General features: G+C 59.9%; 5 protein-coding genes across 5 annotated transcripts; 3 read left to right on the top strand and 2 right to left on the bottom strand.

The window, feature by feature from the left end:
- Positions 1 to 1505: 1505 nt before the first annotated feature.
- MAM_05930 (epoxide hydrolase 1) lies at positions 1506 to 2982 on the bottom strand (the record flags this gene model as incomplete). Its single annotated transcript, XM_040824728.1, has 3 exons — positions 1506 to 1580; positions 1648 to 1891; positions 2153 to 2982. The coding sequence occupies 3 exons, from the start codon at positions 2980 to 2982 to the stop codon at positions 1506 to 1508; spliced, it is 1149 nt and encodes a 382-aa protein (XP_040677148.1).
- A 1134-nt stretch (positions 2983 to 4116) lies between these two features.
- MAM_05931 (Flavin monooxygenase-like protein) lies at positions 4117 to 5595 on the top strand (the record flags this gene model as incomplete). Its single annotated transcript, XM_040824729.1, has 1 exon — positions 4117 to 5595. The coding sequence occupies one exon, from the start codon at positions 4117 to 4119 to the stop codon at positions 5593 to 5595; it is 1479 nt and encodes a 492-aa protein (XP_040677149.1).
- A 537-nt stretch (positions 5596 to 6132) lies between these two features.
- MAM_05932 (uncharacterized protein) lies at positions 6133 to 6841 on the top strand (the record flags this gene model as incomplete). Its single annotated transcript, XM_040824730.1, has 2 exons — positions 6133 to 6217; positions 6306 to 6841. The coding sequence occupies 2 exons, from the start codon at positions 6133 to 6135 to the stop codon at positions 6839 to 6841; spliced, it is 621 nt and encodes a 206-aa protein (XP_040677150.1).
- Positions 6842 to 7752: 911 nt separating this feature from the next.
- MAM_05933 (Transcription factor TFIIB) lies at positions 7753 to 9993 on the top strand (the record flags this gene model as incomplete). The annotated part of the gene is made up of 1 exon (XM_040824731.1): positions 7753 to 9993. The coding sequence occupies one exon, from the start codon at positions 7753 to 7755 to the stop codon at positions 9991 to 9993; it is 2241 nt and encodes a 746-aa protein (XP_040677151.1).
- A 189-nt stretch (positions 9994 to 10182) lies between these two features.
- Positions 10183 to 11550, bottom strand: MAM_05934 (Guanine deaminase; the record flags this gene model as incomplete). The annotated part of the gene is made up of 1 exon (XM_040824732.1): positions 10183 to 11550. One exon carries the CDS (start codon positions 11548 to 11550, stop codon positions 10183 to 10185), a length of 1368 nt encoding a protein of 455 aa, XP_040677152.1.
- Positions 11551 to 14995: the final 3445 nt, after the last annotated feature.

A 14995-nucleotide genomic window follows, 5' to 3' on the forward strand; every position in this document is an offset into this window, starting at 1 on the left:
TTATTATATAACTAGTTTTAAACTATTTTCTATAGCAACTTATAAGCTAAGTTATTATTTAATTACTTCTTATTATCTTTAAAGTAGTACTTCTCTAAGTTAATTTTATAAAATTAAATATAATAGTTTTAAAGTAATAACTTAGTTATATATTACTATATTTATAAGAAATAAATAAGAATTAATTTATATATATATCTAGTTAGTATTATACTTAATTATATAGTATGCTATTTACTTTAAAATAGTAGAATAGTTCCCTAGGGAATAAAATCAGCTAGCTATCTTAGAATTATTTCTAAGTTAGTTCTAATTATTACTTTTATTATTTCTACTAAAGAAGACTTATAGTATTAAATTTTAACTTAAAGATAAGCTTATTAGTAAGTTGCTTCTCTAAGTTTAAGTATTACTAGTATTATAGTAATAACTTATATTTATAAGATTTTTTTTTTAAGTAGTATAAACTAGTTTAGAAATAATTTAATAAGATAATAAAAGTAGTTTAAGTTTATAGAAGGAAAAAAAGAGATATAAAGATTAAGGAAGATAAGTCTTACTTAAATAATAAAAATATAGTAGCTAGGCATTTACTTTTATATTAATTTATATATTATAAGATAAAATTGCAAACAAGTGGCTTGCTAGACTCGGCCGCGGCATGCCATCGCCGGCCATATAAATCAGGGGAAGCCCATCTGAGACTCCAAGCCGTAACACGAAACGCCCGAAACTTGCTGAAGCTGGTGGTATACGGAACAACCATTCGTCTGCCACGACGGGCAAGCGCGTGCCACATGTCCAAATGGACGTGCCTGGATTCGCACTCGTCACCGGAGCAGCGTCCGGCATCGGCAAGGCGTGCGCGACGTGCTGGAGGACGCTGTCCGCACCTCGGTGCCCATGGGGCGCTCGGGGCAGCCGGGCGAGATTGCGGATGGCCTCTTGTTCCTCGCAGGGGGGGGTTCACCACCGGCGCGGCGTTGCTGGCTGACGGGGGCTGCGCGGCAAAGCGACGGACGCGAGTGCGCAGGAGGGCCCGAGGACGTCTCGGATTCCTGTGAAGCTGGTGAGTCGGAGCATCTCTGATGGACACGAGAACAGGGGACGAGTCTGGATTTTCATGGGAAGTGGATGCGTGCAAAGCAGTCTTGTGTCTTTTGGCTAGTCGAGCGTGATATGCGCACCGGAACAAAGTAGTCTAGATTGTATTGTCGATAGTTGAGAATCACAACACCATAATCACACACGCCGCAACAGAGCAGTCCTAGATTCTACGTGTATCTGGTCAACAGTCGACGCGTCTGTACCTACAAGACACTAGTCTCGGATTCCATGCGTAGCCCTCAGAGTCGCAGTTCGTGGACCACAGTCCCAGCCAAGTAGTGCTCGAATGCCATGCCGAGCCGCGCGCTACGTGTCCAGTCCACTCCGTACATCTCAACAGACAGCCCCCATGGCGGTGAATAAACATGGGAAGAAGGGCTCTCCTCCTCGCCTACGGTCTAGTCTGGGCGCGGCCACGCCTTCCGGATGTACTCTTCCACATCGGCGAGCAGTGCCCCGGGCTGCTCCATGGCCTGAGCACACGGCGTCAGCATCGACTCGCGACGGCCTCGGGAGAGGACAGGACACGTGCCGACCTACCGCAAAGTGGCCGCCGCGCGGGTGCTCGCTAAAGGACACGAGGTTGCAGCTCAGACGCGCCCAGGTCTCGGGGACGGGGAAGATCTCACGAGCAAACAGGGAGTAGCCGCACGGCTTGGCGACGTACGGAAGCTGCAGGGCCGTGAGCTTCGAGACCTGGCCGCCAACGTCGTCAGTGCCGGTCGGACGCGTGCCCCCACCCCCCCCTTCTTGCAATCTTTGGCTCGTCAGGAGCACTGGCCAGCTGCCCAAGTAGCAGTCAGCGCGCGGTGGAGGGCGATTGGAGGGGAGGACGCACTCCGCGGTTGTGATACATGGTCCGGGGAAAGGTGTCCGTCATCCAGTACAGCGTCACGCTCTCGAGGATCTTGTCGAGCGCCAAGCCGCCGTCGGCCCATGCGAGGAACTTTTCTGCGATCCTGGCCGGGCCCGACGGGTGAGCAACCGGTTGCTTGACAAGGAGGAGGAGGTGGGAAAAAGGGGGCCGCCGCCGATGCTCACTCACCAGCCAAGCAGGGCCAAGGGACTTGCGCTCAGTGCCAGTCCGACGGTTGCCGGCCGCTGCCCCTGCTGCAGCGCGAACCCGTGCGCCGTGTCGAGAAACTCGAGGGCTTTCCGCAGCGCCTGCTTCTCGTCGTCGGTCCGGGGGGGGTTCTCGTCCAGCGGCGGCACGCCCATCATGCTGACGTGCATCCCCCTGCACTCGGGGTACTGCAGCGCCATGATCCTGGCCACGAAGCTGCCCAGGTCGCCGCCGTGGACGAGGTAGCCCGAGGCAAAGCCCAGGCCGACCATGAGGTTGTGCATGGCGCCGGCCGCCATGTCGACCCCGTAGTCCACGTGCGCGGGCGGGCCGGAGGAGTAGGCGTACCCCGGCAGCGACGGCACGACGACGTGGTACGGCAGGTCCTCTGGCGGGAAGCGCCGCCTCACGAGGTCCAGCATGTCGAGGAAGTCGCACGCGGAGCCGGGCCAGCCGTGCAGCAGGGCCACGGGGACGGCATCCGGCCTGCGGGAGAAGAGGGCGAGGAAGTGGACGTCGATGGTGTTGCCGGCCGCGTCGCCGACCGCCGTCTTGAAGTTGGGGTACGAGTTGATGCCGTCTTCGTGCTCGCGCCAGTCAAAGTCGTCGAGCCAGACGGCCTTGGCGGTTTCCAGCCACTCCCTCCTGAGGCCGTACCTGTCTCCGGCGTGGGTGTTTTCGAAGACGGCCGGCGCTATCGGCGAGAGCTCGAGCAGCTTTCTGAAGTGCCGCAGCTTTTCCTCGTCGACGTGGGCTTTGAAGGGCGTGACGGCGAGAGTTGCGCCAGCCGGGAGCTTGGCGTAGTCGGCCATGTTCGGGGACGGCCGCTGACGAAGATCCCCGTCTGTGGAGGAGAGGCCTCGGGGACAGCTGCTGGTTTGCCAGGTCGGCGGCCGGGACTATACACTCTCTCTCCCTCCTTTGATCCCCGGTCGTCGACACGTCTCCAGGGCTCCTCGTGTGTCGGTGACTGGGACCGGACTAGTGCTTATGTCTGCCGGACGAGCGGGACAAATCAGCACGACGTCAGGCAGCAAGGGTCGGGGTCGCATCGCCGCGTGTTTCCTCCTCTGGACGTGCCGACGGCTTTGAACCTGGAGGCGAGCCGCCGCGCATAGCATCTCGGCATATGCCGCTTCAAAGTCGGTGTCCAAGGCAGCCTGGGCAAATCCTTGTCGATTTGTGCGTCGAGTGGATCGACGGCCACGCTGCCGCGACTCTTGTCCGGAAAGAGAGAGACGCTGGATGCGTCTTCACCTGGTGGAAGGGGGTTGTGTAGGACCGTCACTAGAACGTGGCGGCGACCTTCTGCCAGCCACGGCCTCGTAGTGACTGAAATGCGGCAATTCTCAAGACGTTCTACTCCGTAGGCATGGTGAAGGACCCCATGCGTCTTCCAACCCCCTCGTCATCCTGGCTGGCCAGATATTCGCGGGGTAAGCCTGGGCACGCCACCGAATTTTGTGTGCCGTCTCCCCTCGCGCCTTGCCTTGTCTTGTCATGTGCCCGGTACAAGGTAGCCCGGCTGGTCGAGTGGCTTCACCACGCGTCGACACGAGAGCACGCCTCGATACGGATACGCCTTCGCTCGGCTCTGTGCTCACATGATCTCACAGACGGCATGGGACAGCAAAGGCGTGAGGGGCAGTGGCGTTGATTCTCTCCCCCGATGCAGCTGGTCACTGGCCCGTCCCGTGTTGTCTTGACCGCGTCTGCGTCTGCGTCTGCATCTGCATCTGCATTCCGACGACTCTGGTGGCGTCTGAGCTGTGGTTACACTTTCGGCTGGCCGAGTGTGTGGTTTTCTTGCATGTGCCGATCCGAGCAGCCCAAGGCACTGTGTCAGAAAGCAAAAAGGAGGTGACACAAGGCTCGACTGCCTCGTTGTGCGCCGCCGACTCTTTCTCGTCCTCGTCGCGCCGGCATCGTGAGACGACAGGCAGGCCATGGACCCCAAGACGGACGCCGCGTCCAACGGCTTGGACTTTGACGTCATCATCATCGGCGCCGGCATTTCCGGCATCAACGCCGCGTATCGCGTGCAGAACGGCGCGCCGCCCGGGACCTCGTACGTGATCCTCGAGAGCCGCGACTCCATGGGCGGCACGTGGGATATCTGGCGCTACCCGGGCATCAGGTCCGACTCGGACGTCTTCACCTTTAGCTTTGCGTGGAATCCCTGGCCCGGCAGGGAGTCGCTCGCGTCGGGGGAGAAGATCAAGCGGTACATGATGGAGTCTGCGCGCCAGGCCGGCATCGACAGGCACGTCCGCCTCGGCCACAAGGTCGTCTCTGCAAACTGGAGCTCGGCCGCGGGATGCTGGGAGGTGGCGGCTCGGCAGCGGCCGCAGGAGCAGCCGCAGCTCTTCAGGGGCCGCTTCGTCTTCCTCGGCACCGGATACTACGACTACCAGCAGCCGCTTCACTCGGCCATCCCCGGCATCGACAACTTCAGGGGGAGGCTCATCGCGCCCCAGCACTGGCCCCGAGACTACGACTACACCGGCCAGGAGATGGTCGTCATCGGCAGCGGCGCCACGGCCATCTCCATCGTGCCCGCCGTCGCCGGGCGAGCCAAGCACGTAACCATGCTCCAGCGCAGCCCGTCCTGGTACTTCCCGCTGAGCCAGTACGGCACCATCGCCCGCCTGCTCGCCGCCGTCCTGCCCGCGAGCGCGTCCCGCCGGATGAACCGCTACCGCTGGCTGCTGCAGTCGCAGCTCCTCCTGTTTGTGTGCAGAAACATGCCGACCGTGGCGGCGGGCGTCCTGCGCTTCTTGACGGCCATGCAGCTCCCCAAGGACGCCGACTGGGACAGGGACTTCCAGCCGCGGTACGGCCCCTGGGACCAGCGCCTCTGCATCGTCATGGACGGGGATCTCTTTTCCGCCCTTCGCTCGCGGCAGGCGAGCGTCGTCACGGGCCACATCGACACCGTCGCCGAGCACGGCATCGTCCTGAAGTCGGGCCAGGTCCTCCACGCCGACGCCATCGTGGTCGCCACGGGCATCCGGCTCAAGTTTGGCGGCGACGTCGCCCTCTCCGTCGACGGCGAGCCCGTCAACCCCTGCGACAAGTTTGCCTGGAAGCAGTGCATGCTGCAGGACGTGCCCAACCTCGTCTTCTCCTTCGGGTACGCCGAGAACTCGTGGACTCTGGCGGCAGACTGCGCCGCCACCGTCATGGTCCGCGTGCTCCGCGAGCTGCAGAGGCACAAGATGACGTGCGCCGCGCCGCAGCTGGACGCGTCCGAGAGGGAGAGCATGGCGCCCCGGCCGCTGTGGAGGCTGACGTCGACCTATCTCCGGAACATGGCCAGCGTGTTTCCCAAGGGGGGGACCGGACAGTGGCGGCCTAGGTGGTATTACTTTTACGATGTCGTGGCCGCGACGTGGGGAGGCCTGAAGGGGCTGGCGATGAAGTAGTCTGCCGCTTGGGTGGGGGGGCAGGGAGAAATAAAAAAAAATGTCGCGAGTTTCCGAGTTTTGGCGCGGCATCATCGTCGGTCTCGCCAGGGGCTGCGGCTGCGGCGTGAGTCTGCTGACGCGTGCTTCCTCCACATGTTCCTCTCATCGCCTGTTTAGTCGTTTACTTGACATTCAAAAATCTCGTCCTTGTTGTTCGTGCCGTTTTATCCATGCTGTCCGTACGCCGTGCTCGTTGCGTCTAGGTGGCCGCCGGCGCCGCGCCGAGACGGCGGAGTAGCCGTTTTGTGTTGTTGCAACTTGTGTGATGCACAGCCACCCGCGGAGTAGACGGACCCGGCAGTTCCATCATTCGCAGTCGTCGTACGGAGTACAAGTCGAGAATGGCCGACTGTGTCGGTACCGGGCGCGGGGAATAGAAACCCCAACGCTCGCCCTCTGCCGACGACACGACAAATGTGAATGAATACGCTCGCATTCGCAAGACGCATCGCATCGTACACCGTCGAGATACCGAGTAAGTTACACGGCCTCGGAATGGAGACGCCCCTCACCTTTGCGGCCGACGCCAACACCGACATGTGGAAGAAGCCGGGAGGTCCTGCGCACGACGTCTTTACAGGTACGCCTACGCCCTCGCCCTCGCCCGCGCAGCACCCAGCTCGGGACAAGACAAAGGGAGAGGTGAATCGCGTCTCTGATCGGCGCAGCCCCTTACCGCGTGCACTCCAAGGGCCCGACTCGCGGCTTCAAATCCGCCACCGTCACCTTCGCCGCCGCCTACACGCACCAGTTCGACCAGGCGGGCGTCCTGTTGAGGTTCACCGACGGCGACGGCAGCGAGAGGAAATGGATCAAGGCCGGCGTCGAGCTCTTTGACGGCGCGCCCCGCCTCTCCGTCGTCTGCACAGACAACTACTCCGACTGGAGCGTCTCGGATGTCCCCTGCGGCCGGGAGATTCGCGACGCCTCCCGCCCCGTCACCGTGGCCGTCGAGCGCACCGGGGACGCAGCGTCGGGCCCGACCTTGTGGGTCTACCATGTCCGTGGCGCTCATGGCCGTGATCGTGATCGTGGTCATGGTCAGGGCGAGAAGACGCCCCTCAGGGAAATCGCGTGGCCGTTTGGCACCGCCGCCGGCGACGGGTGGGAGCTCGAGGTCGCTGCCGCGATTGCGAGGCCCTTTAGCGGCACGACGGACCGTCTCGAGGCCACGTTTACCGAGTTTGCCGTCCACTGGGAGTAGCGGCGTTGCCTCGGATCGCGCTGGCGAAGCGGCGGGCTGGGTCGTCTTGAGGCCAACGTCGTCGGGATGAAACACGCTCGGGGGGCACGTGGATGGTTTGCCAGTCGGTGCAGCAGTGACCCGTCTGCACATCTGCGTTGACGCTTGTCGAGCGGAGAGTCGTGCACCGGGTACTCCGTATTGTATCGCTACCTTGCCGAGAGCCAAACAGTAGACATTGCGTACTCTCCATCGAGGATGATCAAGACGCCCGTGACAGCCCAACCCTAACCCTACATCCCGCGCAGCCCGATGCAGACACGTGACGTTTGGTCGGTGACGACGACGCAGAGCGGACACGGCCGACAAGGAAACCCCGTCGTCGTCGTCGTCGTCGTCTGCCTCTCTCGGTCCTTGAAGAACCATCAAGCTACGCATGACCGTCCTATTCATGGTCCCCCTGCTGTCCCCAAAGATTCGCCGCCCGCGACGGCGTTCGAATGGTCGAGGTCGACGACGAGTCAGCGACGCGACGCAAATTTTTGCCCGTGCCCATCCCCACTTGACCACCCGTCGTCGCGGGGACGGCAACTCCCCCGCTTCCTTCTTTCTGCGGTTTTCCTCAAACATACCGTCACGGTGCAGCCTCGCAACGCATACACACGACACCACACGCACTCATGCTCATCCCATGATAGACCGCCATCGCTCCGGGTCTATGCCGTCTTGGAGAGGCGTCAAGAGCCTTTGCGTCTCGTCCGGGACAGTGCGGTAATACGGGATAGATTGGCTTTTTAGCTCGTGCCAGACAGACTCTTTATTCGGCCTTTTTTCTCTTCTCTGGCCCGGAAATCCAAGGCGTCACCACACCCTTCTCTCATCCCTGGATCGGCATCTGCCTTGCACGACTTGCACCCCATCACATCGACGACATGTCTTCGTTTCTGACGCCCAGTCGAAAGCCCGGCGCCGCGGCGAGCCCGGCCAAGTCGGCCTTTGCACGCCCCAACGCCGTCCGGGCCTTGAGGGAGCGCGAGGAACGCCGCCAGATGCAGCAGGCCCTGGGCCGGGGCCAGTCCCTCTCGGCCTCCTCGGCGGCCAGCGTCGCCGTTCCCGCTCGCCAGCAGTGCCCTAACAAGGCCTGCCCGAAGCCCAACGTCGTCGACGGCACCTGCCAGACGTGCGGCCGCGTCGCCGACGACAGCAACATCGTGGCCGAAGTCCAGTTTGGCGAGTCCTCTTCGGGCGCGGCCGTCGTCCACGGCTCCTTCGTCGGAGCCGACCAAGCCGGCGTCCGCAGCATGGGCCCGGCCTTCCGGCGCGTCGGCGGCACGGAGGACCGCGAGAAGAGCATCCGCGAGGCCCGCGGCCTCATGCAAGGCTACGCCCAGCAGCTCAACGTGAGCGAGAGCCTCGTCACGGCCGGCACGCAGGTCTTCAAGCTCGCCTCGGGCGCCAACTTCATCCAGGGGCGCACGCTCTCCAGCGTCGCCGCCGTCTGCCTGTACGCCGCGTGCCGCGCCGAGCCCCCCTGCAAGGTCATGCTGATTGACCTCGCGGATCTGGTGCAGCTCAACGTGTTCAAGCTCGGGCGCATCTTCAAGAAGCTCAACGAGGTCGTGCCCATCGGCAACGACGGCCTCATCCCAGTGTACCCCGAGGACCTGATTTGGCGCTTCGCAACCAAGATGGAGTTTCACCAGGACACGGCCAAGGTGGCCGAGGACGCCGTCAGGCTCGTCAAGCGCATGAGCCGAGACTGGATGGTCATGGGTCGACGCCCGTCCGGCATCTGCGGCGCCTGTCTGCTGATGGCGGCCCGCATGCACAACTTCCGCCGTACGGTCCGCGAGGTCGTCTACATTGTCAAGGTGACCAACCACACTATCCAGAACAGGCTCCAGGAGTTCAACGTCACCGAGTCCAGTCAGATGTCGGTCGAGGACTTTCTGAAGCAGGACTTTCTCGAGAGCTCGCACGACCCGCCCTCGTTTTACCGAAAGTCAGACGAGTACAGAAGGACGGCGGAGGCCAAGTCGCGCAAGACAAGGCAGGGCGCGAATCAAGATGACGGCGACGGCGGCGAGGACGGCGTCGACGCGGCCCTTCGTCAACCGAGAACGGCCCAAGGAGGCGCCGACTTGTCCAAGGCGCCCGCTATCAAATTTCGCCGCGACGCCGACGGATTCATCATCCCCCCAATGCCCTCTCAGATTGCAAAAGACGTGCCGAGCATCCGCGTCGACGACGACGACGACGACGACGACGACAACGAGGGCGCGGGCAGAGGCGACGCGGCGGATAACCTGGAGAGACTGGCCAACGAATTCGGCGACGCCATGGACGACGACGAGCCGGACCAGGCCGAGGGCGAGGGCGAGCAGCAGTCTGCCGGCAAGGGCAAACGCCCTGCGGATCCGCGACTCCCCATTGACGAGGATTGGGAGGCGGACGAGCGAGAGCTCGAGGGCCAAATCGAGGAAATGTTCAACGATCCGCTCACCTATGAGCACGCGCTTGCGTATTCCAACGCCGAACAGCGCGCCAGGATCCACTCCCACTGGGCTCTGCAGCAGCGGCCGTCCAGGGCCGTGTCCATGGCCGAGGACGTCACCGAGGACGAGTTCGCCGACGACCCCGAGGTGCAGAACTGTCTGCTCTCGCCGGACGAGGCCCGTATCAAGGAGCTCATCTGGGTGAACCAAAACAAGGACTGGCTGCGACAGCGCCAGGAGAAGCTGTTCCGGAAAAAGGTGGAAGCGGAGCGGCCGAAGCAGACGCGTCGCCGCCGGAAGCGCGCCAGGATTGGCGAGGGCCAGACCAGCCCCGCGAGCTCTGCGGCCGAAGCTGCCGTCAATGTTGCCAAAGACAGGGCCTGGTCGAAGCGGATCAACTACGATGCCATCCGCAGCATCTTTGACATTCCCAACGCGGCCGGTCTGGGATCGGCGGCGACGAGTCGCAAGACCAGCCTGGCGGGCAGCACGTTTGGCGGCGACGACGCCAACGAAGAAGACCCGGCGGGCAGTGTTGCCGGCGACGACGAAGCCCGGGAAGGAGATGAAGATTACGAGGAGCACGAGGAGGGGCGCCGTGGCGGCGGCGAGTTCGAGGGCGGATACGACGACGATGCCGACATGGACGCGGAATATGGCCTGGAGGACGATGGGTAGATTTTGGCATTGGACACATGTAACTAGCAGGCGTACTTGTTTCTGGCCGATTCAGACGTTGAGATACCCGGATAGATGCGAACAATGTAGCGGCACGCACGCGACAAGACCAGCAGCACCCGTCGTCCAAAGCTCGAGACTACGCAGGGTGCAAAACTACGCGGCCGGCCAGACAGCCTGCCTCCTCCCCTACACGCCATGCACCCTTGTTCCGCCGACAAAGACGCTCCGTATGTTCCGGTCGTCGCCCGTCATGACAAACTTCTCCAGCATGGTGCGCAGCGAGTCGTCGTCCTCGAGCGGCGCGTTGACGCCGCCCGCGTCGCCGCGCACGTCGACGACCAGCGCGTCAAAGGCCTTGCCGGGCTGGAAGTTGCCCACGTCGGCGTCGCGCCCGACGACCTGCGCGCCGCCCAACGTGGCCATGTGGAAAGCCTCGTCGAGCGACACGGCGGCGGTGCCGTCCCGCGCATCCAGGGAGTCCCGCGCAAACGAGGCCACAAGGCTGTGCCGCATGGCGTCGAGCATGGACGACGAGTAGCCGCCGCCCGAGTCGGTGCCGAGGCCCACCTTGATGCCGCTGCGCAGAAAGTCCCGCACGGGGGCGGCCATGAAGCCTCCCCCGACGGTCATGTTGGCCGTGGGACAGTGGGCAACGCCGCACCCGAGCCGGGCGAGGCGGCGCGTCTCGTAGTCGGTCATGATGGTGCAGTGGGCGAGGATGGAGCGGTCGTTGAGCAGGCCAAAGTGCTGGTAGAGGTCGGCCTCGTTGGAGAAGCCGGGGAACAGCGTGAGGGTCGCGCGGCGCTCCTGCTCCGACTCGTTGAAGTGCGTCTGGATGGGCATGTCGGGGTAGCGCCTGGCCAGGTCGCCCAGGCCCGAGAGGAGGCCGGCATCGCAGCAGATGGCGAAGCGAGGCGTGAGGGCGTGGCGCACCAGCACGCCCTCGGGGTCGATGCGCCTGATGTGGTGGATGCAGTCGAGCGTCGCCGCGAGGGACTCGTGCTCGTCCGCGTCGCGGTAGTAGTCGGGCGCGTTGCGGCTCATGTTGCACTTGCCCACGAGGGCTCGCTGGCCGCGCGCGAGGCAGATGTCGGCCAGCGTCTTGGTGGCCGCGCCGTGCTTGGAGCCGTAGTAGCTGGCCGTCGTCACGCCCTGCCTCAGCATGCCCTCCACCACCTTGCCGTAGACCCTTTGGGCGTGCGACGCATCCTCGAAGCGCGCCTCGTTGGGGAAGGCCACTTGGTCCAGCCACTCGAGGATGTGCAGGCCTTGGCCTTGGCCGCGGTGCAGCCATTGCGGAGCGTGGTGGTGCGTGTCGACGAAGCCCGGCATGAGGAACTGCCCGCGCTGCAGGTATGTGACGGGGCATGCGGCGGCCTCGAGCAAGGCCAGTTTCGACGGGACCTGATCCGGACGGACGCCGGCTTCGAGCGAGGCGATTCGGCCGCTTGGCGAGACCGTGAGGAGCGCGTCTTCGACAATCGTCAGGCTCGTGAGCGATGTGGTGTGGATGACGACGCCGTGGAACGCGCGGGACCAGTCTTGTGCAGTCATGTTGTTTCCACGTACCGAGTACCGAGTATGCAACTGCAAAATGGATCGAATTGGGACAGCTGAGGAATACGCGAGGATGGCTGAGCTCAGTCTTGGCCCTTGGGCCACGTATAATGCGCAGCAGATGAGGGGGAGAAGGGTGCGCCTCCATGCAGGTTGCCGATGCCATGTGGGCATGAGCAATTTCGTCGTTCCCCTTCCTTGTAGCAAATAGAGATGAACGATACGTGACGCATCAATTGATTGCTCTGATACGATAACCGATGGAAATGGCAACCGATTCATGGCTCGTTCCCCAACTCCAATTCATCATCGTTTCCGGGCGGCCTTCCAGCTCAGAAGCAGCCGTCGGCTTGTGGCTCCAAAAGCCCTATGCCAGCCATATCAGGTAACTACTCCGTACTCCGTATGGCATCAGAATTCGTGCCCGAGTACAAAGCAATACCTACCTACCTAGGTAGGCATATAACGTATATGTAAGTTACTCCGTGCAATGCTGTCAAATTCGGGAGTGCTACGGAGTACTGCTCCCTGTCATCTCCACCGGCGCCACGACGACCGGGTGCTCGTTGTGGCCCACCGAGGACGCAAAGATGGCATCGGGCCGGCAGCTCATCATCTCCCCGGCGGCTTGGCAAGCCACTTCGGCGATGCCCACTCAGCAAAATGCCGGGCCGGCTAGGGCCCGAGGATGCCGAGATGGCCGTGGCGGCGGTCAAAAGCAATCGCCCGTGTGTCGTTGTTCCACGTCCGTCACCGTCCGACCCGTTTCAGAGACCCTCTCCACGCCCATGGCCTCGAACTTGGCAAATTGGTCGATTCGACTATCGAGACTCGCAAGAAACCTCAAGACGCGGTTCCTTTGCTGGATGGCACCAGCCCCGGGAGCTCCATTGTCAGCCGGTTCCTGCCTTGACGAGGCCCCCGAGTCGTGATGGTTCAGGATCGTATGACGAAGCGTTGTGCATGTCTCGACGTCGCGGACCCTACTCGCTGTGGATGGTGGCGTACCGCACGGCATAGCGGTCTCTGCCCACTGCCCAGTGGTGCTAGGGGTACTCAGCCCTCGCTGCTCATTTCTCCCCGCTGATGCGACGCCAACGGTAGAATTGTGAGATCATGTAGGTCAATTGACGCAGAGTGACCGATAAGTGAACTGCGTCGCAGAAAAATAAGCGGCGCATCCAGGATTCACGCAAAGGCTGCCTAGGTAAACGGCAGGAGCGGCCGACCCTCGAGCACGTGAGCAAACCGACTTTTACACACACAACGGGGTCATCGCCATGTTTCACTCCAAATAAAAGTACTCCGTACTCCGTACTCCGTAATAAGTGTCCATTTGCCTGCATGCAGCGCCACGTCCATGTCTCAGAAATGTCGACTCATCTATTAACGAACCAGAAGAGAACAACAACACTCACTCTTCCGATGTACCTCGGTGGCTGTCAATCACCGCATTCCACTCGCCGTCCGTATGCACGACAAAGCACCGTCTCTGCTGCGATTTCCACATCACCACATGGGCTAGCAAGTCAAGCTACATGACGACACGACACGGGACAGCGCTTGGGGTGATTTGGCCAGTCCTTGGGGATTGTGAGCAACTGACGGCTAGCCGCAGTCAGGCACATGGACGAAGCTCGATATTCAAGAAGCGGCTGAAGTTACAGCGCCTGCTCTCTGGTGAGAGTCCGGAAACCGGATACGGAATACTCGGTGCAGCTATTGGCAGGAATCAAACGAGAACTTTTGACGAGACTGCCAGACCCCTTGTCGCTCCAGGGGCCTTTATTCACGAATCACGACTAATTACTCCATCGACATCTATCCCCGGCCCATAATGGCGGACAATTTGCTTCGACAGCAAACTTTTGGAAAGGACGCTGTTTTCTCGTCGTTCCCCAGATGCAAAAGGCTGTCAGGCTATGCACCGACTTAAGTCGGTTGGCGTGGAGAATGCCCATGGTGCCCTCATTGATATACTCCGGACAGCAGTCAATCCACAACAATTTGACCTGTCGTGATCCGTTCAGTGAATGATGAGCACTCACATATTTTGGGGTCTGCCATGCCGCATGATGGATCTTTACCACTCCACTCCTGGCTATCAAACTAGTCATTATGTAAGTCAGGTCGAACTAGGACCAACGTTCAAATCTGTCGCCCTAATCCTGTCAAGGTTATCTTCGATAGTTGCTTCTGCCATATTACATGAATTTCGATGATAGACGACGGATCCTCACTCGACAAAGCGCCTGTCCAGTCTAGTCAACATATAGTGACGACCATTCCGCCTTTTGAACCCCCTTTTTCGCAAGAAGATCAATCACAGAGCTGAAATCACAGAGCTGAAATTTAATTCGAAAATATCTTGACAGAGTGTACTGGTATTAGATGAAAGCGCTGCTTTTGTGTGACCAGACCCGTCAGCATCGTCAACCACAGTCTATTTGCAACTTGTTTGCATCAGTCCTTGCACTACGGAGCACACCAAGGAAGCTCGTCAATCTCACGTCTACTGTGGCACAAACGGGCTCTTGTACAGGGCTCATCATTACACGGAACTGCGACGAGGCCGTGTATATCCCAGCCAGCAAATTGGCGGGAATCCAGGGCCGCCTCGATTAAATAGCTCAGGTAGGTACATGAATAGACCCCACGCAATACACATTCCACTCTCACATGTTGGTGAACATTCTAGTGTTGACCTGTAAAGGAACCGTTCCAGAGTCATAGGTTCCCCCCCCCTCCCCCCGCGGCTGTGACAGCGCAAGGATACATGCACGATGCGGGCAATCTCATTACGTGCTAATTAATGAAAGATTGCTAGCACAATGGTATACATTACCACCAGTGCTTTTTGGCCTTTTTTGACGACGAACGGCGGGGAAAATGGGCACTCAACTCAGCATACTAATCGCCTCAGTCTCTACCCCTCCCCTTAAATCTGCCTGCTGACCGACATTACCGGAATACCCAAAGCGTCCACAAAATAAGCGGTTCATGGCGATCCTGACATTGTAGCGGGAGAAATCTTCGCTATGCAGAACGCGTGTTGACAAAGGGGGCCCAGAAGAAGAACAATCCACTCAGTTGCACTACAAAAAGATGCCCTTGCGGGTTCCAGTGTGAACATGATGAACATCTGGCCGCTGCCCTCATGCATCGGACCCAATCCTTGGAGCCTCGTCTGGAAAGAAACAGAGCACAAGTCAGTAGTCGCATTCGTAGTGACCTGTGGCGTGGGACAAGACAGGCTCGGAAACCAGATTGTCCACTTGGGAACCATTGCAATACACCCTGATGGGGGCCGGAATTAAAATGCTCAAATGGACGCCGGTAATGCAGCCGGTCTGACAGCTGAGATGATGGTCCGTCCGGCAACTCGTACGGCGAGATACCGAATATACCTGTCGGAGAATCTCTCAACCTTGCCTGACCTTCA

This window comes from Metarhizium album (genome assembly GCF_000804445.1).
Source record: "Metarhizium album ARSEF 1941 chromosome Unknown scaffold_17, whole genome shotgun sequence".
Classification (NCBI taxonomy): domain Eukaryota; kingdom Fungi; phylum Ascomycota; class Sordariomycetes; order Hypocreales; family Clavicipitaceae; genus Metarhizium; species Metarhizium album.